This window comes from Eublepharis macularius, chromosome 2, assembly GCF_028583425.1.
Source record: "Eublepharis macularius isolate TG4126 chromosome 2, MPM_Emac_v1.0, whole genome shotgun sequence".
Classification (NCBI taxonomy): Eukaryota; Metazoa; Chordata; class Lepidosauria; order Squamata; family Eublepharidae; genus Eublepharis; species Eublepharis macularius.
Genome location: NC_072791.1, coordinates 200,121,721 through 200,147,613, shown reverse-complemented (window position 1 = coordinate 200,147,613; position 25,893 = coordinate 200,121,721). Strand labels below are relative to the sequence as shown.

The window sequence follows — 25,893 nt, the reverse complement described above, 5'->3', positions numbered from 1 at the left end:
GGGAAGAGACAGTATTCTCCCCTTGTTTATCCCTCCGATTCTCCCTTATATCCACTTGACACTGAGCAGATGTGCATATTTTGCACTTGTAGCCTTTATTTGTTTTGGCTGAGAAACCAATTTTTATTTAATTATTACATAATTTTTTGGTACTTTTGTACCTTGCAAGAAAGGGATTTACATCCTGGATACCTGCTCATCCGAGCAGTACAGCCACCTCTTCTTCTGTTTAAATATTTCTGCACTCGCAGATATTAATGAAGTCACTAAGAGAGAGAAAATCTGAGTGCTTAAGCAAAGTTCAGTTGCAGTCACCATTAGGAAAAAGGCAGTATCTATAGTAATAGATTAACAGAGGTCAAAGTACAAATTACAGATGCTTGCATTTTTAATAAAGTACAGTAAACACACTTCCCTTGACAATTACATTTAATAGTGCATTTTATTTACATAAAACATACAATACACTTTCTCCTGCCTGTGAAATGTAGATCAAATTGTACTTCAATTACATGCTAAATAAAAAACAGATAAAAATTATTATTATGGCACGTCAACAAATACATAAACAAATAACTCTTTAACACAGGATGAGTGTTAACTTTTCTGTAGGCCACCTTCATCAAAGTGCAAAACGTTTGCTAAAATTAGACTTAGTCAAGAGTTACAAGAGTTGCTGATATTGAAAGTTTCATTGTCCAGAAAATATTACCCTGAAATTATTTGTGCAGATTGTGCTCTCACTGAAGGTTTTTTGTGTACTTTTTTTTTGCTACTTTTAATGCTATTTTCTGAAAACCTCATTCCTTTTGAACTGCTATTTTGTATAGTCCTGACTGGCAGCTAAAAAAAAACCCTAAGAGAAGTGAAATGTAAACAATAGGCACCTAAATAGAAGAAACCCTGATAAATTCTAGGTCTTTTAAGTGGCCATGATGCCTTCCTGTAGTAAGGCAAATGCATTTAAGAGATGATTTTTAAAAATATACTTCTGTTGCAGGGAATGGGTTTAACTATCCCTCAGTACTAAAGCCATGGCAATATGTTACTATATCTACTTTATGCCGTTACTTATTTTTGACATGGTGCTCATGTGGGCTAAACATGCAAAACCATGGCAGAATCTGGCCTTGAACTGATAATGGAGGAGAAAATACTGCAATTTCTGTTGTTAGTTAAGAGAACCCATCTATACATTTCTTGGAAATAGCAGAAATTTTAGGTTCATAATTTACCAACTATTTTACCGTTTCCTTCTAGAGTCTTGTCCCCCCTCCCCACCTTTTAAAAGGATTTCTATTAAGTACAAGACTTTTAGTAATGTTTCAAAATTAACTAAGCGTCTACAACACGAGGACCCTCCCAAATCCAGTGACAAGTGACCCCTTTCATCTCCTTTGTCATTTCTCCAATGGCAGGTGCATTGTGCATCAATTACCTAGGACATTTGGAATCTGTTGTTGCTTACATTTGTAGTGGCAGTGCAGTAGCAGCGAAAAGGTGTCGTTCTTAAGAAATGACCTTGGACTGAAGAAAAAGGAGGCGTTGCCACTGGAAACGTTTAAGCACGGCGTGGTTCTAGGCGATGAGACATCTGTGATAAAGTCCTCTGGTTGTCAATCACATTTAATTGCCGTATGTAACTTCGGACATCCTGATGGTTCTTATTTGCCAGAGATGCATCAGGGTCTAATGAAACAGAAATGAACGCGCCTTTGGTATTTTTAGTCAAACTGAAATCTGTGCAGAATATACAACTTTCTTGTCACCACTAGCAAAATCACTTGTTTCATTTTTTAATATATATACTTCATTCATAATCAGCCTTTCTTGTCCAGGCTCAAGATTACTGACAGAATTAAAAACAATGCAATAGGACTGGTATAAAACATACAGCCACCTGGCAATAAAACTGAATTATGAAATACAGAATAATGTGCAACAATATTCTATATTAATATAAAATAATATAATACAGAAACATGTCATATGGAGAAACTTTATACATTATTTTAATAACTCAGATAACATTCACAATGGATCTATAATGTCTCAAAATTGTACAAGTTTTTTTTCTCCTAAAAAGACCCAGTCAAAAATTGATGTCAAAGGAAGCAGACTAGTCCCATGGCATTAGAAAAAAATGGCGCATTTGAGTCGAGATAATGTAGATGTTACAATACTTACTGAAAGGCTGGCTTCGACAGAATTTCACTGTTCTGACAGTGTTGGAAATCATGCGCTAAAAGGTAAAAATAGTAATAATTAGATATATATAATTACTAGCTTGATACCCATGCTTTGCTATGGTATTTAACTACTTTAAATCCAGATATAATACTTATGGGCATGTAACATTTTTTTGCTGATACACCTGTCCATGAACTTTGAAGGTCGCCATGAAGCCATCTTATAGTACCTGTTTGGTCTCAAATGATGTCATGCTGAAGCAGCCATTGTACTTCCGTACACGGTCCACGAAATGGACATGGTTGAGGTGGCTGCCCATTACCAGGCTGTAGAGAAGCTGGGGCAGAGGTTTGAAGAGTGGAAGCTGCACCTTGCCATTGTTGCAACACATGCCGAGGGTCTCCTCCTTCCACTTGAGGGCATTGCAGTACTTGCATTTGTGGGTCATGGTAGCCACAAATGCCTCATAAGCCACATCAATATCATATGCCATGCCTGAGTAATCCTTGACCTTCCATGGAAGTGAGTGCCTCTCTACTCGTCTTCCAGGATTGCTTTGCTCATAGAGAGACTCTGCTGCTCTATGCACCTCAGGGTGATCTTGGTGGTACTTGGCCACCGCTGCTCGGTGCACTGCAGGAGTATGATGTGCATATTTCTTTGCCACATCTCTAAGTTGCTTCCTCCTTTTAGCATTGGTGTCTGCACAATGTCTGCCAGGAGGCTTCTTGGGGGCAGTAAAAGGTGATGCCTGCGAGAGGTGTGAGGTGGAGTTAGACTGAGGGAGGTGTGGTGGCCACTTCATGTGGCAGGTTCATGTGAGAGGCTTGCATCGAAATGGCCCCTAGAAAGGTTGTGCACCATCTTCACATGAACATTTAAAAACTCAGTTGCCATACTGACTTTTAAATAAAATCCCTATTCAGGAGTCTTGTACCACCTTTCTTCAACTGTCTGCAGTTTCCTTTACCTGATTTTTACCTCAGAACACAGAGTTCCACAGCTGACCAATCTGGGGGGGAGGGGGGTACAAGTAGGCAGGAGCCTGCCAGCCACACAGGGAAGCCGTATCCCTTTGGGGAAACACATTTTATCCTTTTTTAACCTCTTAGGGGGTGAATTTCTTAAAATCCCATTTTAGTGGGAGTTTACATCATGAAAGGAATGTTCTCCCCAAATTTCATGTTTCTAGGTCCAGGGGTTTGGGCTGGGCGTTGATGAGTCAGTCAGGACACTTGTCTTTATATAGAGAGATGTGTGTATACGTATACACACATTCATATACATATGAATGTAAGTATATGTGTGTACACACACACACGCCTTGACCTGGCTAGCCTCATCTCCAGACTAGCCTGATCTCATCAGATCTTGGAAGCTAAGCAAGATTGGCCCTGGTGGTTAGGATTTGGCTAGGAGAACACCAAGGAAGTCCAGGGTCACTACATGGAGGCAGGAAAAGGCAAACCACTCCTGAATGTCTCTTGCCTTGAAAACCCTACAGAGTCACTGCAAGTCAGCTGTGACTTGACAGCACTTTACACACACACATTATAACCAACAATGGCTACAAGTTAAAATTGTCCTGCACTTGGAAAACTAACATATCAGGAAAGGTTTTAGCCTTGTATCTTCCCTGCTGTGCTCCTGTCCATATGTAGAATGTGCAGGAACATGTAAACATAACGGACTTAGATCCACTTAAATATTCCTGCAGGCAGAAGAGAGGATGATTTCCCCTCTGCCTCTAACTCCCCCTCATGCTTTTCTTGCTGGTACCCTGTCTCCTAGACAGGACATTATAGGGGGAACTTTGAACTGCAGCAGCAAGAGGAGGAGGTGAGAAAGCTGTGCTTTGTGGAAGGAAATCTCTTCTGCCTATGGAAATTACTGGAGGTTTCAATCCTTGCTGTCCTACTTGCATTTTGAAGTCCAGGACTATACCACACGGCTTTCCTATACAGATAAACCAGCTCTTAGAGGCCTTGTACAGCAGCATTGGACATAAGATTTTCCCTTGCAGGCTCAGCCCAAGGTCCACCTAAATATTCAGCATTTTGTTTTGAACTGTGGCTAAACAAAGGCTCCCAGAAGCTCACAGGGAAGGCAAAAAGCCGTGATGAGCTTCGCCTTTTCTTGTTCTCAGAATCTGGTATCCGGAAATACACTAGGAGTTTCATGGCTGTTTAGATTTATCTTGATGAATTTGCTTAATCCTTTTTTATACAACAATACTCTCAAGTTGCTCAGTACTGAATTGTTTTTTTAAAAAAATTCCTGTGTCAACATAAATATTCTGAAAACCATTCTGTATCAAATAACTAGAAATAGAATATGATGGTTCCATAATTTTGACCTTCCTCTACAGAGAAAAAATCCCAATGTTCCTTGATATTAGTAAAAACAAGAAGTTAATTTATGATCTCGTAAGTTTCACATGTCCATCACATAGCTGATGCCCTCTGGGGCTTTTCAGTACTGGGTTTTCACAACAGTTTGGCTTTTTAATCAGGTTTTCCTCTCCCTTACACAGAGTATCTTTTACTGGTCATTACTTTCCCAGTTTTAATTTGAGTAGGTCCTGTGTTTTTCCAGATCATTTTTGTGATGGGTCTGAAAATCTATAGGGAAACCGTTTTTAAAAGGAAGAGTAATAACCATCAAACAATACTGTGGGTAAGGAAGGGGGAAACCTGTAGTTAAGAAGCTAAGCTGAGCAAAAATCTGGAGTGGTAAGCCCTGGGTTATTGATCGCACAGTCCCTTCTCTTAAGTAATTCTACTTTAGAGTTGATTGTTTTTTATTTTATAAGAATATAAAATATAATAGCTTTCTATTACTATATAGAATAGCTTTCTTACTATATACTTTCTTACTATATAGAATAGCTTTCTATTACTATAATTCTTTGCTGTAAGAGTAAAGGGGAAAAAATGGTGCTAGATTTTGAGAAAATGAAAATAACAGGTGGCATGAAAGTACCAGGAAGCAAAACTGTTGTAATGCTGGATCTCTCAATTTAGCGTTGGTTTGTGCTTTTGAACTCTGTTACTGGAAAGCTGTATCATCCTAAATTTGGATATATCCAAAATAGAATCAACTGTTATGAATCAAACAGAATCAACCATGAAGGACAATGATTACTTTGACTGTGCAATCCTAAACAGAATTATATAACTCTTTGAAGGCAATGGGCTTTGACCTCTGAACCCAATGAAATCAATGGGCTTAGAACTGTGATTAGGACTGCATTGAGCCTGCTATAAGCATGCCCACATACAGTTATCCAAGTTCAGACTGTGCACAGCCTCTAATAGTGGCACCAGGCCACTGCATTATTTCCTAATCCGTTCCTCGACCAGGCTTCAAAACATTATCAATATTCATATGTACCATACAAAAAACGACTAAGGCTTTAAAGTCACATCGTTTTTGCATAATCTTTATGTTCCAAAACAGAAATAATGCTTGCCCCCCTCTCCCCCTCCCCTCATATGGTTCAGTGTGTGAACTTCATTGTGCGGATCCATAAAACCTGAAAACCAATATGCACAAATTCCCTAATCCTCATTTCACACCTCAAGGATGAAGAATCTCAGTCAAAAGAACCAGTGGTCGGTGGTGCTATTCCATCGTGCCATGGATGGAAGAGTTTGTGTGGCAGATCCTCCTTGGAACAGCCCACGGCTGCCTTTGGCACGGGCCATAGTAGCGATACTTAGGGAGGTACAGTATATAATGAGGCTAGTTGCTCTTCCTTCAATGCAAAGGTTTTCCAAAGAATGCTCATCTATGTCTGTGTGCATCACAGTCTTCCAACAAGAAGACTATTGGGAATACTTGTGAGTATAGCATTGCTCTGGGGAGGCCTCCACTGATCCCAAGTACTTCTTTGGCCCACCTCCGGCCCCCCACATGCTCCGAATTCTGCACAGGATGGGAGTTACTGGCTGCAACAGCAATGCACCCGTCTCTTGGACCAAGCAGAATGGACAGCCTGATGCTGAGTGCAGAAGCAGTTATCTGGATACTTTGAAGCACTGGAATAGGTAAGTCCAGATGAAAAAGGCAGTACTCCTGTGTGTCTGAGTCCTGCAGGACATTGAATACGTCCTTGCTACTGAGTATTTTAATATATGCAATGTGTTTTTAATTTATTAGGCTACTGGCATTTTAGGGTGCTTTTGCATATCTTTATAACATTTCTTGTACTTGCGCTGGTTTTTGAATCAAGTTGTCCCTGGTTGTTATTTTTAATTATTGTTAAGATTTAAAACCAAGAATGTGGCATATAAAGGCACCAAATAAATAAATATGTTTCAGCAGTTTTTCTCACTCTTGCATGGAAATGCACACCTCTCCAAATCCCTCCTTTTAGAAGAGCTCTGCCTTCTTATTATATCCGTCTATCACCCTAACAGTAGAAGTGCCAGATATTTGAATGCTTAGAATTTCCCAAGAAAACCCGCTAGACTGAAGGGTGAGTCTGTAAATGAGGTGATGCAAACAAGTTTGGAAAATGCTGAGTGCAGGTAAAAAATGAAAGCAAAGTTGGTTTGGGCAAAGATCAAAGGCCAGTCCTCCCAAAGAGCAAAAGAGGCATTCCAACCTAGACCTAGACAGCATCACTTCAGAGTGCAGGTGGGTCGGAAACTATTCCCTGATCATCAAAAAGGATATGTCAGAAAGAGATTAAGCCAGAATCCTTTCCTCCTGTCATTTAGTTTTTTGTTTTCAAGGAGTTTCTTTAAATGGAGGGTATTTAATCATCTAACTCTCCACAGGAGGTACAGATTTACCACCTCAATTGTGTGATAAGTGGCCTTGAGCAGTAAGATCTTTATCACCAGTAAGAAAAAACAAAGGTTATTGAATCTGTTGTTAAATGCAGACAGTCCTTAAAGGCTTCGGGAGAGCTGCTGTCTGCTCAACATGCCGTATCGAATCCATTTGCTAAATTAAAATAGTTTTTAAATGGGTGTTAAAACAGTACAGTGCCTCGACCACGACACAGTTCATACTGGCTTGTATGTAGGATGTTGCCCTCTAGAGGCTCATTCTGAGATAATTTTCACTCAAACAGTTTAAAGAAAAAAAGATCGAAAAAAACGTTCTCTTAACTGATGGGTATCGAGGAAACCTGTTTTCTAAGGAAGTGGGGAGATCAATAATTGTCTAACCATTGGAAACAAAAATAATACCTGCCAGCGAAATTGGCTACTAAAAAAATAAATAACAGAAAGATAAATAATAGTGCGATGAGAGATTCTACGACGGCTTCACTTGTAGATGCTGTAAAAAACTAACAGGAAGGGAAGCAGGAAAGAGGAAGGGAAGGAAGGGAAGGCGGAAAGAGGAAGGGAAGGAAGGGAAGGCGGAAAGAGGAAGGGAAGGAAGGGAAGCAGGAAAGAGGAAGGGAAGGAAGGGAAGCAGGAAAGAGGAAGGGAAGCAGGAAAGAGGAAGGGAAGCAGGAAAGCAGGAACTTTTATCCATCCAGGATAAATTTTTTTCCTGGATGGATAAAATTGAATTATCAGCACATTTCTAACCTCAGAGTTATAAATGTGTTGGAACCCAAGGCTGTTTGCAACTCTGAACTGATGGTGATTCTGAAAGCTCCCCGCCTGCTCCTCAGCCGCCCATCTTCATGACACCGTGGGCTGAATTTGCAGATGCCTCTTTGCTGCTGTTCGTGTGAAAAGCAGGAAGGCAGTTTTAAAAGTTTCTGAACTGAGAGATGGCTATGCAAGGTTGACATTCCAACCATTCTATGCTTTGCTGTGTATGTTATTTTTTTTTAAATATCCAAAACCGACCACGGATTTCAACAGGTTGTGAATACCACAGAGAGCTAAGTCTTCACCTTTATATAGTGCATTAAAATAGATTTTTTTAAAAATGCACACTACATACCATTTTTTCAAAGTTTACTAGATTATCGATGAACGTCTTGTTTCCTTCATGAGTAAATGTCATGTCTGCAATGTAAATAAAAGCAGAGCCCATATAACTATCAGCAATTAAGTCGTGGCATTAAATTCAAGACACTTACAACGTGCACACAATTTCTCTGTTCAGATACCCAATTACACAGCATTTGCACATAAAAACAGTAACATTTAATGCTGTTTGTAGATGTGCAGAAAGCTTCCCCCAGCTCCATCTTAACCATTAAATGCTGACAGTGATACTTAAAGGTATTCAATATCCCTTTTCTTTTCTGCTGGTACAGTTTATAAAAAGGGGACAACCCTAAGCAAAGATACATCCTTATGAACCCATAGATATCCATGAGCTTAGACTGCACCCCGAACGCCCCATTTGTTATCTCTCATGTTACTGTTCAGTCATCTTGCTGAATTTCCACGCATTACCTTTTATAAGTAAAGGCATAAATGGGATAATGGGAGGTTCCAGCTTAGCTACGGTGAGTCTGTAGGCCCGATGATTTCTTGAAGGGTCCTAAGAAAACAAAAACTGCTCAGATGCTTGTATTTGCAAACAATACTTGTTAATGTTATTACACAGCAATGGCCCTGAGGCCCAATTTTCAGAAAAGACTTTCTTAAAAATAAGGACAGCCACAATTAACAGCATCAGTTTGTTTATTCTGCATAAGTTCTGTGCTCCATAAATTACAAAGTCATTATTTCTGTGTGTTATCAAATGGGAAAGCAACAGGTATAGTGGAAAAACAATATGCATATCTGAAGAAAATTCTCTCTTTTTTTTCTCTTTTGTGCCTCTGCTGAGTCATGCCTTGAAAAGCTGTAAAACCATGACTCTGTAACAATAATGCATGATAAAATCTAAAGCCAGAATGTACAATCAAGCAGAGATATAAAGGGACGATACAGTTGTCAAAATTTCCCTGATCGACTTTAAGCAGGGCGCACATTTACTCAGAATAGGTTCCCTGAGAGCATAATTTATTAGTCATACATGCCTGTTTTATCAGCACTATAATGGGCTCATAAACTCCTTAAAGTCAAACAAGGACACATAAAATGTTGAAAACAGAGCAATTCAGATCAAACCCTCGGAAACAGAACGGATCCGTAAGATTCTTGTTGCTATTTACCATTAAGCTTTCAAACTCTGCATAGATCTTCTTGAACTTGCTTGGAAGTTTCTGTCAATAAAAACATAATAATAATTAGAAATCTTGTGTCAAGTCAAGGTTGATTTGCCCTTGTTTTTTCAGCTAAACACTACTCCCCCCCCCCCCGCCCCGCTCCCGAGTGTAGCACACCCACTTCCACATGCAAGGGCAGGCTTAATTGTCAACACAGCTCCTTCCACACAGCCTCGAGATGGAAAAGACTGTTCCTTTGCCACCCTGTTTGTAACAATGCAGCAAAGAAAAATACAGTAAGTCGCCTAGCAACCAGATTATAAATAGAGACCCATGAAGCTTGGAGCGGATTTGGATCCCAACCGGCGGGGAGGGGGGGGACGGGGACGGGAATACCTAGTGTGGATAGTTTTTCTTCTTGGTCCTCAGTAAGTTACGTGTCAGCAAAGGAATCCAATTTTACAGTCTGGATCTCCCAAAAAGATTTTCTGGTGGAAATGTGCTCTCTTTTTATGGCATTTTTATTTAACAAAATACCCAACTAATCCTGCAGTCATAGCAATCTGGCTACATCGTTTATAGAAAACCACTGCACACATTCTATACTTGTTTTGCAGCCAGGAATGCTAACTGGGCGATGCATTTTTATCCCACTCTCTCTAAGGAGCAAAAGGCAGCACTTATGCCCTCCTCTACGTTGGTCTTCCCAACAAGCCTGTAGAGTAGACTGGGCCGAGAGAGTGTGACTGGCTCATGTTCGCCCAAGTGAAAATCAGGGCAAAACAGGAACTTGAACCTGGATCTCTCTGATTTTAAAGTTCTGCTTGGACAAGTATGCCATATTGGCACACTAACCCTCTTGCCTTGGTTATGATTAGTGAAATATTAATGCCGGTAGCCAAAGGCTTCTACAGTGCAATCCTAAAACAAGTTACACTTTTCTAAGTCCACTGAAATCAGTGGGCTTAGAAGGACGTAACTCTGTTCAGGAGTGCATTGTTAGACTTATTCTTCTTGACCACCAGTCCCTAATGATACATGGCACACTGCTTTTGAAACTGAGAGCCAAGCTACAAGTGACGAATTACACTTGCCAGGCAAGTGTAATTAATCACTTGTAGCTTGGCTCTGAGAGGAGTTTCAAAAGCAGATTGTGATGTGGTGGCTGTGAATCAGCCAATCAAAGGAGAAAAGGTCAAGCATTCCACTGCTATGCCGTCACAGGAGCATAAATTCAAGTTAGATCTAACAAAACAGCAACTAAGCTAAAGGACAAAAGTTACTATTTGGAAACTTCCAGTGCAATCCTATGCAGTTAGTCCAATCTAAGACTACTGAAAATGGCCAACTAAGAGGTGCACAGAATGTATCCAACCACTTAAGGAGGTAGGGTCGGCCCACTGCAATTGTTTAGGAATGCTGGTTGCCGATGAAGGTCTTGTACAGCACTGCTACTGCCTGGCGAGCACTTACCTCCCAAGTCAGGGTCAGACGGCTCACGGCAACATTGCTTAGCCCCATGATAATAGCAAAAAAAGAATTCAAGTTTTTGTATTCCTTGCAGCTAAAACAGAAGAGATGGCAGAGTCAACAGAAAGGAGAAAGAAATCAAGAAAGAGGAAAGATAAGGCCTTTTTCGTTTTGCAAAGAAAATCTAGTTTTGCACATGCTCTTAAAAGTTAAAAAACGTAGCATGTGCGAATAATTCGTGAGGAAAGTGAGGCTGGTACGAAGACGGAGAATCACAGACAGACAGTCCTGACACACGGAACAGTCTCTGCAGTTCCAAATGAGTAAAGCCTCCAGAGTGTGGAAATACAGATTACATCTCACAGGGGAACACAGGATGCAGAAGCAGTGACGTGAAGAGTTAGTAACTGGGTTAGTCCCTGGGTGAAAACTGCCTGCCTAAGGGGAGGGCACTACCTGGTCTCACAGCTGGCAATGAAGAGCTGAAAGAGATGGCAGACACAGAACGCGTCAAACCAGTTCAGGAGGTAGAGCCAGCCCAGTGAATAAAGCAATCATCTAGGAATACTGGATGCTCATGAAGGGCTCGGAGGCATGCAGTTTCAGCAGATCCCCATATAGCAGGTGGGTACAGCAGCCGGACCACAGTCTTCGGATGCATATGGAATTCAGTGGTTCCAACTGAAGGCATGCACATACGTGTGGGCCTGACCAAGGCTTTTAATGAACAAAATCTGCACTCGCTTATTCTGAACAAATTGTGGTGTATCTTCCTTTATTAACTCACATTCACTTTACATTTTTGCTTTTACAAAAAAGAAACCTCTGTTGCCATAGTAGCAATTTTTATTGCAAGAAAAAACTCCACAATACTAAAATAGTAGAAAAAAAACCCCACCACATCGCAGTTTATATTTGGAAAATCTTCACACCTTCCCTGGTAGGCTACCTTTTGCTCTTTAGTTCACCAAAGCAGTGATCCAACAAACATGAAAGCCAACAGGATATCGTCAAGTGCCCATATGAGATTAATCTTATTGTGACACCAGGAACCTATCTAATGGTTCACCTCCTGAGCAGAATTTTTCCCTACTATATTTCTACTTATCAAGCATAAAAATTATTTAATTTTGTTAAAATATGTATGAAAATTGTTCATATCATGTATTTAGTAACCCCCATCCTCATTTTTGTGCTACCCATTAGGAAAAGGATCCCATTTTCATTCTTCTGCATATGTGCTACTGCCCTCTACTGTTCAAAATGCGCAACACCTGCTGTGTACAAGCAAGTTTGAAGCATGCAGTTTCATACAGGTTAAAAAAAGAGGAATGCTCTTTGCAGTTTAACTGGCAATGCTCTCAAAGTTCATATCCTTGAGGCAACACAGGGTCTCACTAGTGTTGCAACCCTTGATAATCAGGTATTTTCCATATGGGATGCTTTCGGTACCTTGGCGAGGTCTCTCAGCACTTGTATAGTTAAATTCTGCTTACACTGAAGATGCTTTTATCTTAGAGAATGTAGACCTTCCGAATGGTCCCAGAATTTTTTTAAAAAATCACTGTATAATGCTTTATACATTTGAATATTCCTATTTACATGTTATCACTCATTTTTGTGATACTCCAAAGACAGGGCAGTGAAGTTATTAGAGTGTGTGTTTGTGAGCAACAGAGGTTCAATTTCATCCTGAACTACAAAGAGGACATGTAGGTCTTGAGTAATTAACCACTCAGCCTTCCCAGACAGCTCAAGAGAATCAGAATCCAATCTGGGGTAACAGATTCACACAAAAACAAGCAGTTATATCTATTCTCAGAAACCCAGACTGATTGTGTGCATGTAAACTGCTCTCCTCTGAAAAAAAGTGGTTACCAGGTTGTGGCTGATGCAAGCTAAATGTGCAATCATCACAAATTGCACATTTGACTCCTCTGGATGTTTGGATCTTTGTTGATACGGTTGACTGTACTTACTGGGCAGCTATCTTAATAAACTTCTTCAGGAGCTGAACACGTTTGCTGAGCTGGGAACAGAGACAAATCTCAGTGACTACCCAGAACTGGATTTCATTAAACCTTCGTAGAAATAGGTCCAAATTTGCTGTGGTCTTTTTAAAATTGTGCCTTCCAAATGTGTGGTAGACCAGTTCCAGCTGGAAAAGAAAAAGCGAGAGGGACAAATGGGAGGTACAGAGATGATCTGAGTTTTTAAAAACGGAGGGACAAACTGATTTCCAAATGAAATTTGCAACATTCTTGTTGTGATCCAGCTGATAAAAGGCTTCTCCAAACAAAAGCTGCCACCAGGAATAAGCCATGGATTCATGCATTCCCTCACCTTCCCCCCACCCCATGTGCTGATTCCTGTTGTTCCGGATGTCCATTAGCCATAATGTACCAGGCATCTAAACTGGACAAGGTACAGATAGTCAACATTGTCCTCTTTGTGGTGCCTTCTCTTCGGGTCCTCTGGCTGGCAACACTCAAGTTACAGGGCTCTTTCTGTGGCGCTTCCAGTCCTTGGAAATGGCTTCCTAGAGTGGGTGTGGAAGGTGTTTTTACTCTCTGAATTCAGGGAGGTGTGTAAAAATGTTTTACTTCAAAAGACATTCAGTGGAGGGAAAACCCATTTTGGCAGATCTGGCTGTGTTCTTATCTTGTATGTTGCTCTTATTTTGTGTGGCACTTCTATTTGGTTGGAGGGTTGTTAAGTTGTTTTTATGTATTGTGCATCTTGTCATTGCTTTGTGAGCTGTCCTGAGCTTTTAGAAAAATAAATTAATAAATCATGAATTGCCCGCAAGCTGTGATTTGAAAACCACGGCTTGAAGTTAATTTGCAAACTCTGGTTTGGAGGTAGTCCTAGTTCGCACTAATCAAGTGGGGAGGGTATCAGTGCAGAAGGGGAGAGAAGAGAAGGGTAGCGGGGAGCTGCAAACCCAGAGTACTTGAGTGGTCTTGAGGTGATAATTTGAAGGATTGCTACCATTAATTCAGCTAAACCTCCAGGCTGACACTCTAAGATCTGCAGACAACCAGTGAGATGTATTAAAAGCATAAATGTTGACTGTACATTAATGATTTATAATGCTTTCAATCATAAACATCAAAGTAATTCAATAGTTATCTTGTTGCTATGTTTCATGTAAATAATTTATACTGTCGTCAGGCCTCTTGCTCTATCTGAAGTCCTTTCTATTCAACCTTAGAAGGATTGCTGTTCAACCTCTTGCAATATAAATCCAGAAAAATCTCTAACACGGTATGTTGCAATGTATGTTGTGAAGCACACTGTTTGATAAAACATACTTCTTCGTGACACATTCAGAGGTGTACACCCAACTAAGTGTTACCCCAGAAGAGATGTGTGGTTTGTCTTTTATCCAGTCTTCTATTCAGCCTCTTTAGACTGCAATTCTGAGTGCTACCTTATAAGCAAAAAAAGCTGAACAGTTAAGGAGCAGGCTTCAGTAATGTGTTAAAATGTGATAAAAGCACTGCCACTCCATCTGAAGCATACAGTCTACCTCTGCAGTCTACTACCCCGTTCTGCTCCGAATATAAGCTAGGCCACATCAGCTGATTCTGCACATATTGGATAATGCACTTTCAATGCACCTTATCAATTGTTTGAGGTGGATTTTTTGTTTCGCACACGAAAAAATCTGTTCCAAATGATCTGTAAAGAGGATTGGAAGTGCATTATCCAATGTGTGCGGAATCAGCCATCCTTAGATGGAAAAACTTGACATGGAATAGATGGGATACATGAGTTCTTATTACCTCATGCACACAGTTGAAGAGTTCCCACTCATACACTGTCATTTGGTATGCCAGGTCTTTAGAGCTCATGAGCTCAAACGTTCCCATAGTTCCGGTTGAGGGTCCTTCTTGTTCCTGTAGTGGTGTCTGTGGATGAGAATGATGATGCTTTGAGATATTTATTCATCTGATCTCTCCTTGTCTCTTAACAACTCTCTTTTTAAAATGTAGTAAAAGTGAGAATATAAGGGCTTCTTCCAAAGTCATGGGTAACCCCATTACAAGTAGATTGTCATGTGAGATGATCTCTCTTTTTCTCTCTCTCTCTCACACACACTCATGTCTATCTTACAACATCTAAACATGTTGTGAAGCAGACACATGAGCGATAATCACCTATGATGATGTCCATAGAAATCTCACTTTTTCCCATATGCAGAACTTTTTAACATTTGTCAGACATTGTTTAACACTGCCATCTTAAGCAGAGATTCAGCCTTCGAAGTCCCTTGATTCAAAAGGCTTAAGAAGGCTTAACTGCTTGAGATGGCACTCAAAATAACTTGACAATCAGCAAAAGTAGTTAATATGTGTCTTTGAAAGTCCTTGTTCATACATGGTATTTAGAAGAATGATGCCTGAGGCCTGCCGTCTCCACACTGAGGCCTGAAGTTCTAATCAAGCTCCCAAGTGGCATTTTGACAGGGCTCAGAGATGCTTTGGTTTGATTCTTATTCAACACATAGCTTAAGCCCCATTTAGCCTTGCACTTTCTTGTATAGTTTAGGGAAGGCTTCTTGTTCCACACGTGGTTTTTGCTAAGGAGGTCTCACGCTTTTATGCCGCCGCAATGCTGTTTGTAAAGTAGTAAACGGCTGAATTTTATAATCAGCACAGACAAGACTTTAGGTTAGCACTATTTAATAACAATTCTTACAAGATGATTTCCAGACCCAGAGCTGGGCCCTATGAGTGATTCCTGCATACATAGAAACATATGGTATCCCTTGTAGAATAAGAAAAGTACACATGTGATATACCTTGTGGAGCAAAAAAAATGTACCATCTGCAACCAGCAGGATCCAAGCTCTTGTGAACAGAGGGAGCTGGCAGAAGTGGATCTTTCCCACCTTTCTGTCACCCCTGCACTTCCCATAAAGCTGCTGCTGAGGACTGGAGGACACTCAAGATCAAAATACCGTATGGGGCGGGTCTATTGCTAAAGAACTAAGGAGGAATCATACAAAGTTACACATGCCTCTCACTCTTGCTTAAGAAGAACAAGCTATGTGAACAGAACCAAACCTCTTGCAGCAATTTCGGTTAGTTCTTGCTCCGGCTTCCCGAGCCACGTAGTATATTATTCCGGAGGATTTCCCACTTCCCTCAGGAGTAGCCTTTTCAGCTTGGTACATGTAAATTTGAATTGGTATGAGTGTACCAAGGCTGAGAGCCAAGCTACAAGTGACAAATTACACTTGCCTGGCAAGTGAACAGACTCACGTGTATTCATCCCTGTTCACTTGCCATTCACTTGCGCTCCACTTGATCAAACGGAGCGCAAGTGAATGGCAAGTGAACAGGGAGGCATACACATGAGTCTGTTCACTTGCCAGGCAAGTGTCATTCATCACTTGTAGCTTGGCTCTGAGAGACAAAACAGAGGTCACGCATACCAGAAGGTATGTGTAAGGCACTCCTCCTGTATGCACACTAAAAGATAACAACTGAAAATGGCTAACAAGAGTTGGTGAGATGCAATTTCTGAACAGGGGATTGTTGAATGTGTGCATATCTCATTTGCTGTGGAGATATTTGTTAACTACAGTAGTACTGCATTTTGAAAAGAAGCTCTGTTCAGAATGCCAGCCAGGAAGAACAGCAATAAAAATAGGAACTGTAGAGCACACAACAATATATATAAAAAATAAAAATAACTACATCTACATTACCATGCATTTTGTCCCAGTATAGAAAACTGTATTTTACTCACAATTTCTACAAATGAAAACAATGTATTTGTATGGAAGTTTAGCAAGAGAAACCAAATAATATATTGTGTGGTTTGTTTATGTATTTTACCATGTGTGTAAAATACAACACCTACCTTATTAAAAGAACAAGGCAAGCATAAAAATCCTCTTTTTAGTTTTAATGTTCATAAATTGAACCCCTGAAAAAGGACCCATGCTCTCTCTCTCTCACACACACACACACACACATACACATAGGGAGATGCAAACTATTTTGCGGGTCTGCCACATTAGTCTGTGCATTTTCAGAGAGAACTCCGCATATGAAACAGAAAATATAGCTAATAGCTATTATTACTGAATAAAAGGGGACCTTTAGCCATCATTTTCAGTTTCGTCACCAGTAATTTCAGTTGGGACCCAGTGATAAGTACGGTTATACTTCTAGTTGCTTGTTATTCCAGGAGAGGGCAGTGCAGTTCACGGACAATTTCCCCCCTCCAAATTTTCCATACTGCTGGATACTAAATAAGTACCAATATAACCAGAAACATGTGCCATTTGTTTAGCAGACTGATTCTTTCTTACTGCTCAACATATTTAGAAGGATGCTGCCTGAAATGCGCTCTCCCACCTTCTCCTTTAATGTGCTGGCCATCAAGACTGCACCTTCCCAGTCTGGGCACTCCTCTCCTAGACACATCTATGTATTGTCATAAAATTTGAATTAGGCGTAAAACAGGAAAAATCCACTGTCTTAGGTCCGAACTGTCTGTTCTTGAATTGTAGAGTCTATCGAACATGTTCTGCTGCACTGCCCATTCTACAATAGCATCCGATCTCACTATATAGCTCCAATCTTGTCAACTTTGCCGGGAAGATCTGTCTCCCTCTTCTTGCAGACTCTTCCCAGGAGATAACTTGCAAAGTTGCCAGATTTTGCCTTCAGCCGTGTGGGATACACAAGTGGCTGACTGAGCCTCAGTAACTTACTTCCCTGTTGGAGGAAGGTATCATCTCCCTGCCCCCCCTACAACCTGCGCCCACAGTTCTTTGCTCGTTGCATTGCATGTGACCACCCTATTCTTATTTTTATTGTTTTTTTATTCTATTCTTCGTTTACTCTCCGGAGCTGATTCTGTATCAAAATAAATTGATTGATTGAATTGCATGAGAAAACTTCACTGTGCATTAAAAACCTATGTACATGAGATTTTACACACTTATTATAGGCTTGCTTTGAAGTCATGCCCACACATTAGTAACGGTAGCAAATACGTATGTGGTATGATTTCGATATCAACATCCCCCACCCAGGCACAGGGAAAAGCCTGGGGACAAATATTATCCAGTCTGGGACACTAGGATCAAACAATTGAAATAAAAGCACAAAGAGTTCGACTGGCTTATGGCCAGGCTGTAAACCTATAGTAGTTTTTATCCTAGCTAATCTTGGTACTCTGTTTCCTAAGGCAGTATCCTCAGAAGCCCTAGCACCATCAGGAGCAACGGGATGCATCAGTGGAATGTTTTTAAAAGGTTTACAGCAGCTAGCAAAAGGGAGAAGCTACTTCTTTCTTTTAAAAACTTATCTGTTCAGTTACTGACGAAAAAACAGAGCACCGAACAACTCCAGCTCTACTCCCTTCTCCCCTTCCTGCACTGTGGCTCTCTAGGTGATAGATCTAAAATGATATAATTAAATTATACAGCCACAATGGTTTAAACAGACAGGATAACTCCTTGGCAAATAGTTTGTGGGTAATCATAAGTGATAAAAGCAGTAACCGGTCACACACATTTGTGAACTGGTTATCACTGATCACCATACACAAGGGCTTATCATTTTTTCTCATGTGCTGGCAATGCCCACAAGCAGGAGACAAGCTTTAATAATTGGTCCTAAATGCTTCTTGCTCTGGCAATGGAAGTACCAGGGTCAGACTCTTAAAAACTCTCTGATGTTTTCAAAATAAGGGAGGACTTACCGGGAAAGTTCCTGGCTGGTGGCCAGGAAGGGGCAGAGCATCACACTAGCTCAATGAGGGCTACAGCAGTCACTTGAGAGCCAAGCTACAAGTGACTCCTTACACAGGTTGGACACTTGTTAGCTTACCTCAAGTTTTGATGGGAAATGTAGGCGTCCTGGCTTTACAGCTTGGCTCTCCATTACAGCTGCAAGACCAGGACACCTACATTTCCCATCAAAACTTGAGGGAAGCTGACAAGTGTCCAACCTCTGTCAGGCGTCACTTGTAGCTTGGCCCTGAGCTTAGTCCCTTCAGCCAAAACAATGACTACTATCAGTTCACAAGTCCTCTCTTCCTGCACTGGTTGCTAGCAGTGCAAGAGGAGGAAAACAGGGCCGATTCCAGATGGCTAACGTTCACGCGGAACGTTGCGCCTCGTTGCGGGGAAAATGCGAAATATCGCGTTTCCTTGCGCGAGTTTTGCGCGACGTCGCGCAAAACTCGCGCAAGGAAACACGATATTTCGCATTTTCCCCGCAACGAGGCGCAACGTTCCGCGTGAACGTTAGCCATCTGGAATCGGCCCTGGTTCATTATTGTTGCTGAGGGGTCTGAGTTCGAGTGACCCCTGGAGAGCTGGTTTGCAGCACCACAAGGGCCACCCAGCTTGGCTTGCCCACTTAACCTTCCCAGTCCACCCTGATTCAGATCAGAATAACACACTTTCTAAAGATTTTGCTGGATCCGTTACAAACTATTCCAAAGGAAAAGACAGCTTAAAGCATTAAAAATTTGAGTGTACGCCAGGTAAAGTTAAAATATTTAAAATTACATTCATTTTAACAGCAGGCACAGCATACAAAATTACACATTCAGACCAGGAGTGAATAAGCCCCCTGAAGGCACTCATGCTAGACTACCCTCAGTTCGCCCAAAGTGTCCCCTGACTTTTCAGACAACATAAAGTGGGGAAGAGGAGACCTAGAGACCGGAAGTATGGGTGCAGATGCACATTATACCCCAAACAAATTTGTTTAGCCCAATAGGAACAGGGTTAGTGAATGGAGGTAAGTAGCAAGGGACAGTCTGTTTGCTGGGAAGCTCGGCAAGATTTTCTAAGCTCATCATCCTGTATAAGGGCTGTCTCTTTCATGCTGTGTTGTCTAATTTTATGAAATTGAAATTATTTTGAAAGAGAAGAGAGCCAAAAGAATCCAGCACCTTTGTGGACTTGAGGAGACACTGGAAGAAAGAACAGGTTATTCAATTGAACTGACAATCTGTTGCAAGTTTCTGCTCACTGTTATGTGTTAGCTGTACATTTTGTTGCATTGTTCCATTTGGTAGAAGGCTTGAGTTGAAAAACAATTATTTTAAATTAATCTGTCTTATAAGTTCTGTTTCTGATTTAGCTCCATAGAACCCACAGAGGCAGAGTTTATACACGCAGAGATGATATGCTCCTGCCAAGTCTCTCAGCCAGCATGCTGGTTAACCAAGTGGCCCCGTTAACCAAGCACTGATTAACAAAGCTTTTACTATATTTGCATCTTGTCTTTTATTTTATATGTGAAAGCAGATGTTGTTCTAAGACACAGCTTTGCACCTGAAGCAATGGCGTGGTTTTCTTTTTTTTGCAGTACCTCTGAAAGAAATGAAGTCTACAAAGTGGCTTATTAGAAACAAACCAAAGGGCAGGATCAAGGCTTGGAGCTATAAGGATCCGTGCTAACACCACTTGGCTATGAAAGTTGCTTTTAATGAAGTTAAAAAGAACAGAAAAGGCACAGTTTTTTAAAAAAAATCATCTAAGTCTATAAAAGTGGACCCCCTTAGAGGATGATGGAATTGTTTCTGGTAAGCTCTTGTAAACATTTTCTTGTGTTTATGGAAAACCAGACTTCTTAGAAAATGTGAACATCTTTTATGATTTTAGTTATTAGAGCACTGGGATGCTATTTTAAAAGCATTGTGGCTGTATCATACCCAAACCTATATAATATTTCATCTCATTGCATGCAACTGCTTTTTATAATTACTAAAGGAAAAAAAATATAACACAGTGATCGCCAATCATTTTCACATCAGAAACTGGGGCAATATAATTCTTGCATATCTATAGAGGGATCTGATATCTAGTATGAAATGGGGGATAATAAATGCCCTACTTTATAAAATTATTGTAGTATCTTTATCCATTGTGACGGTCTTCTACAACCCTCTTGTCTACCATGTGCTTTGAAAATCTAGAAAAAACATTTTATTATAAAAGGCTGAAAAGAAGAAAAATGTAGGTTAAGAAAGATTTGTGTCTAGGATCTAGTTCTCAAGAAAGCCTCTGATCAAGGATGCTTGCCAGAGCCTATCATACTTACATACCAGTGAGTCAAACTGGTCTCGAGGGCACGCAAAGAGACGGCCATTAACACTGAGAGTTGTAAATACCGAAACATCATTGGGTTTGAATACCACCTTTTCTGTAAACATAAAAGCATAAGAGGTATGTTGCAAAATTTACAGTTTTCAAGGATGTTAGCAACAAACTTAAGCAGTCAAATGTACCACTGGTATAAAAGAGAATGGCAGACCGGGACAGAACATTACTGCATGGGAGTTATCTCTAGTATAAACTTACAATGCAATCCTAAGTAGAGTTACTCCAGTCTAAGCCCACCGATGTCAATGGGCTTAGACTGGAATAACTCTGCTTAGGACTGCACCGTCAGTCTCATGACTGGACTATCAGTGCAATCCTAAGGACACTTTTGGGGGGTAAACCCCTTGGAACAGACCAGAGTAAGATTCTAAGTAGGCATGCTTATGATTGCTGTCTATGAATATTCTGTTGCTAGGGTCAGACTAAATGATGAACTGTGTCAAATTTCCTAACAAACCAGGCTGGCACCAGACCAGAAATTTCAATCTAGGGTTTGCAGTTAGCTTGTCAACCACAGTTTGTACTAATTATGGTTTGTTGTGACTTTCAAAATGGTCTGGAATTTGAGTGTGTGTGAGAGCATAGTAGTGGTTGACATTGTAGATGATACCAAATTTTTCAGAATGGCGAAAACCAAGGTGGATTGTGAAGAACTACACTAAATTGGGTTAGTGGAAAACTTTGTGGCAAATGGTTTAAAGTATGTAACTAAAAGGCACCTCCATATACAGAAGCAGCAAACTGCTAAATACCAGCACTGGAAGGCAAAAAAAGGGGAAGGCCTTGGTTTCAATGCCCTGTCTGTCAGCTCTAGCGGTGTGCACAGGGAAAAAAATTGGTTGATTCAGTTCTGTAATTCCGAACTGGAAAACAAATTCGGAATTCAGGGAATACCGAATTCATTCTCCAGTTCGGTTTAGTAATACAGAGCAAATTCAGTAAAATTCAGCCGTTGTTTCGTATGGAAAACACAATTTGGAAATTTCTGGTGGCCTGGGTGTGTGTGTGTCATTTTTGACCAAATTTCACCAACTTTGCAGGGCACCTACTCCTAACTGTTCTCTAACAACCCCCAAGTTTCATGAAGGTTGGACTACAGGGGGCCATTTTATGCCCCCCCAAAGAAGGTGCCCCTAACCACCTCCCATCTCCATTATTTTCTATGGAGAAAAATGGATGCTATCCAGGAGGCTGCAGGGTGGCATTTTGCAAGCATTTGCAAGAATTTATTTGGTAATACAGATTTAAGTTTGGTAACACCCAATTTCACTGAATCAGGTAAAATTTGGTAATTTTTACAAAATACCGAACTCAAATTGCACATCCCTAGTCAGCTGTCTAGGGCAAGTGATTGGCTACTGTATGAAACAAGATGCTAGACTAGCTGGACCACTAGTCTGACCCAGCAAGGCTTTTCTTCTATTCTTATGTCTGAATCAACCATATTTTGTTAAATAGCATTGGCCCTTGCAATTATCTGGACACAGAGATGGAAATAGAGGAACGATGAAGAAAGGTTAGTGGACAAACTGTAGTTTACATACAATCATAAGGTTTCTTCTTTCCTGTTGAAGATTTGCTTATGCTTGTGAATTTCAATGGCTTCCCTGTGCAGTCTGACAAAGTAGTTGGAAGTATTGTCCAGTATTTTGGTGTCTTGGAATAAGATACTGTGCCCTGAACATAGCCTAACTCAAACAGGGCACAGTATCTTATTCCAGGACACCTTAAGAATGAACAGAGCATGGTTTCCAGTTCTGAAAAACACCAGGCTAACAAAACACTCTATACCCAACAATAGCCCTGCAGAGAAGATTAGCACATCAAGCACCAATCCATATGCAAAAGAACCTCCTCAGTATACAGTGAAGCCTCCCGCCATTAGCATTCCACACCCTGGGAAACTCTTACAGGATGACTCAGCTCAACCCCACCCCTCCTGAGTAGATATAAATGACCTGCCAACATCTTTTCTACACTGTGACACTGAGAGATCTCTGTCTTTTGGTGCTACACCTCTGAAGATGCCAGCCACAGCTGCTGGCGAAACGTCAGGAACTACAATGCCAAGACCACGGCAATACAGCCCGGAAAACCCACAACAACCATCGTAATCACAAATGCCCATGTTTATGTAAAACATAGACAACCCTGAATGTAAGATAATACCCCTGAAAAAAGGGTATACACAAAATGTTTTCTGTTACTGTAAATAATGATAATTTGTAGGCAAATTTCAGATTCCCCTCTCTTTTTCTTGATGGCACATGAAGGAAAAAGCCTATCTTCCTTTCAGGTAAATTAGGGTATTTTCAACTGTGAATGCAGTTCATAAACCTGTCATAGAACAAGGGAAAAGCAAGGTTCCTAGACCTTATGGCCAAGAATTTATTAAAATATAGTAGCAATGTTTGTAACATGGTTGAAAACCTAGAGAAGACCTGGTGAGTCATTTAGGGATGCTGGTCTTTTTTGTTCTGCCTGTTTCTCTGTCTCCTCCTCTAATCTCCCTGTTCAGCAATGCCTCCTTGTGATGAACTAGGAAGAGATCAGGAGGTGTGAGAATGCCTTAAATGTGGGGGTATAGGAAAGCCTGGGCCAAACTGCAAGTCTTCAGTCTTGCATTCAGAGGTGTTAAGATATATGGCCTGTGATAATCTTGGGAATGTGAATAAGTCACTATTTACCCTGTTAGAAAGAGCAGAGAGCCTATTTGTACTTTCTGGTGGAGAGAAAGGCTGAGCCTCATTTCAAAAAATAAACAGCACAACTTTTTCCCTGCCACAAGAATATTCCCCACCTTTATATCGGAGTGGGGACATTTATCAGCACAAAGCTACCATGGTATACAGACGCAATTTTTTAAAATTATCTGGGAAGGACTGAACCAGACTATGACATCAAATTCAATTGGCTGCCAACTAATTAAATAATTTAACTTGATTAACCATGTGCCCGTTGCATCAATTAATTAGTTAATTAAATTTAAATGCATTTTCATATTTGAGAAACCTCACTGTAGGTGGCCTTTCTGAAGCTAACATGCAGTTTAATAAACAAGCTTCACCCCTCATGGAAAAATGGCAAGGCCATCTTTAATACTATCTTTTGCATTCTCTATGACTATAACATACCAGAACCAAAGTAGCCTAAAAAAAAAAAAACAAGTATGTCCATAATGAACAGCCCACCAATTAAAATTGGCTTCCACAGAGTAATCAGCTAAGATTAATGTAATGATAAAATCAATGAAAGCTTAAGTTTACAGATCATCCAATAATGTAATTAGGCTACGTACCTACTGTACAGAGTATGTTGTTATCTGAAATGTGAGACTTCTGATTGCATATGGTGAGGGGGGAGGTGAAACATGAAAATTCAACCTTGTCTGCCTATGAACTCTTCTGGAGGGAGGGGGGGCAGGGGAGAAAAAGTCTAGTTTGTCATATGTTAAAATTAATTTGAAAAAGTCTTTAAAAACTCAGTGTGAGTCTTTCCATTCCATCATGGTCTGCTGCTTCAAGGTAAATGAGGAGTGTTAAAGATTATGCAAATGCCTTACCTCCTCCGGAGCTCATCTTTACTAATATCAAGCCATCTCCAGAGCCCAGTTTGTCAGCCACTGCACTGATGACTTCTTTAACAGAAGATAGCATGGGGATTCGGATAGTGGTATAGGTGTGATCTACGCAGTACACCTTGAACAAAACTTCAGACAGAAAGGAGAGACCAAATTAGTAAACAGTGGACAGACAGTATGGTGCAGATTACAAAGGACCTCACTTCATTCCTAATGTATCAATGGCCATCAAAACATACCAAAGTCTTAACCGTTGTGCCTAACTCACAGTGCAATCCTACGCAGAGCTACATGCTTTAATTTCAATGTATTTAGAGGTATATGCTTAGGATTGCACTGTTAAACTAAGGCAAGACAGGAAGCAAGAGTTTCGACCTGACTTTTCACATTCCACTTCACTATTTTAAATTACTTATTTTTTCAGATTTTTATCCCACCTTTCCTTGAAGGAGTCAGAGCGCCATATGTGTTTTCTCTCATGCTCCAGTTTTATCCTGATGATCATTGTATGACTGAGTTCAATGAGGTAAGGAGGACAGAAATGGTTTAAATAAAATAAAATAAAGGAACAGTGACCAGCCCAAGTTTACCTACTGAACTTCACAGTGTAATAAAGATTTGAATCCATGTCTCCCTTGCCCTACTTATCACTCTAACCACTACACCAAGAATATCTTCATAAAATGTTAGCTCCCAGTTATCGATAGCTTCCTGCCCTTTGTACTTATTTGTTATGCAGAGGGCCAGAGAGATTAATCCTTCTGGCTTTCCTACAAAACTATCATGTGAAGACCTTAAAATCATGCCATAGGTGTGCATGTTCCTACCATTTTTCATAGTATTTGCTCTGAGCGATCCTGCACTGAGCTTATATTATGACAAGTAAAAGTGCAAAAAGTAACAATGTAGCTGTAAAAAGAAATGGCTTAGAGGTTTTAATATGTTTGGGGAGTACGGATACTATGGGTTATTTTAAGTCTTAATCTGAGGCTGATTCCGCACACGTTGGATAATGCACTTACAATGTACTTTATCAGTCGTTTGAGGTGGATTTTTTGTTCCGCACACAAAAAACATCCGTTCCAAATGATCTATAAAGAGTACATTATCCAATGTGTGTGGAATCCCTTAATCTTACCAAATTTTGGAATATTTAGATTTGAAAGATTAACAGTGAAATCCTAAACAGAGTTACTCCAGTCTAAGCTCATTGATTTCAGTTGGCTTAGACTGGGGTAACACTGCTTAGGATTTCCCGGTCAGTTTCTTTCAGAGATTGTTCCACACTGGAGACAAAATGGGAGTCATCCATTAAAACCCAACCTTACTAATGAAATTCAACAGAAATATTGCTGCTAAAATAATATTGCTGCTTTTAAAAAAGGGTATAAATGGTATAAAATACCATGAAAAACTCTGAATAAAAATGGG

General features: G+C 40.4%; 1 protein-coding gene across 7 annotated transcripts in view; it reads right to left on the bottom strand.

Annotated features, from left to right (window-relative positions):
- Positions 1 to 472: 472 nt before the first annotated feature.
- Positions 473 to 25,893, bottom strand: part of RAPGEF4 (Rap guanine nucleotide exchange factor 4) — an 87,219-nt gene continuing 61,798 nt past the window's right edge. For 4 of the 7 annotated variants that reach the window (XM_054970904.1, XM_054970906.1, XM_054970903.1 and 1 more), the window contains 10 exons: positions 24,445 to 24,591; positions 20,825 to 20,922; positions 14,524 to 14,649; positions 12,715 to 12,893; positions 10,739 to 10,829; positions 9,272 to 9,322; positions 8,565 to 8,652; positions 8,104 to 8,168; positions 2,188 to 2,242; positions 473 to 1,689 (listed from right to left, as the gene is read on the bottom strand). In XM_054970904.1, coding sequence (XP_054826879.1) covers positions 1,562 to 1,689; positions 2,188 to 2,242; positions 8,104 to 8,168; positions 8,565 to 8,652; positions 9,272 to 9,322; positions 10,739 to 10,829; positions 12,715 to 12,893; positions 14,524 to 14,649; positions 20,825 to 20,922; positions 24,445 to 24,591 — 1,028 coding nt within the window. In that variant the 3' untranslated portion in view covers positions 473 to 1,561. The remainder of the gene's footprint in view (positions 1,690 to 2,187; positions 2,243 to 8,103; positions 8,169 to 8,564; positions 8,653 to 9,271; positions 9,323 to 10,738; positions 10,830 to 12,714; positions 12,894 to 14,523; positions 14,650 to 20,824; positions 20,923 to 24,444; positions 24,592 to 25,893) is intronic. The other 3 variants (XM_054970907.1, XM_054970909.1, XM_054970905.1) reach the window with 2 other exon arrangements.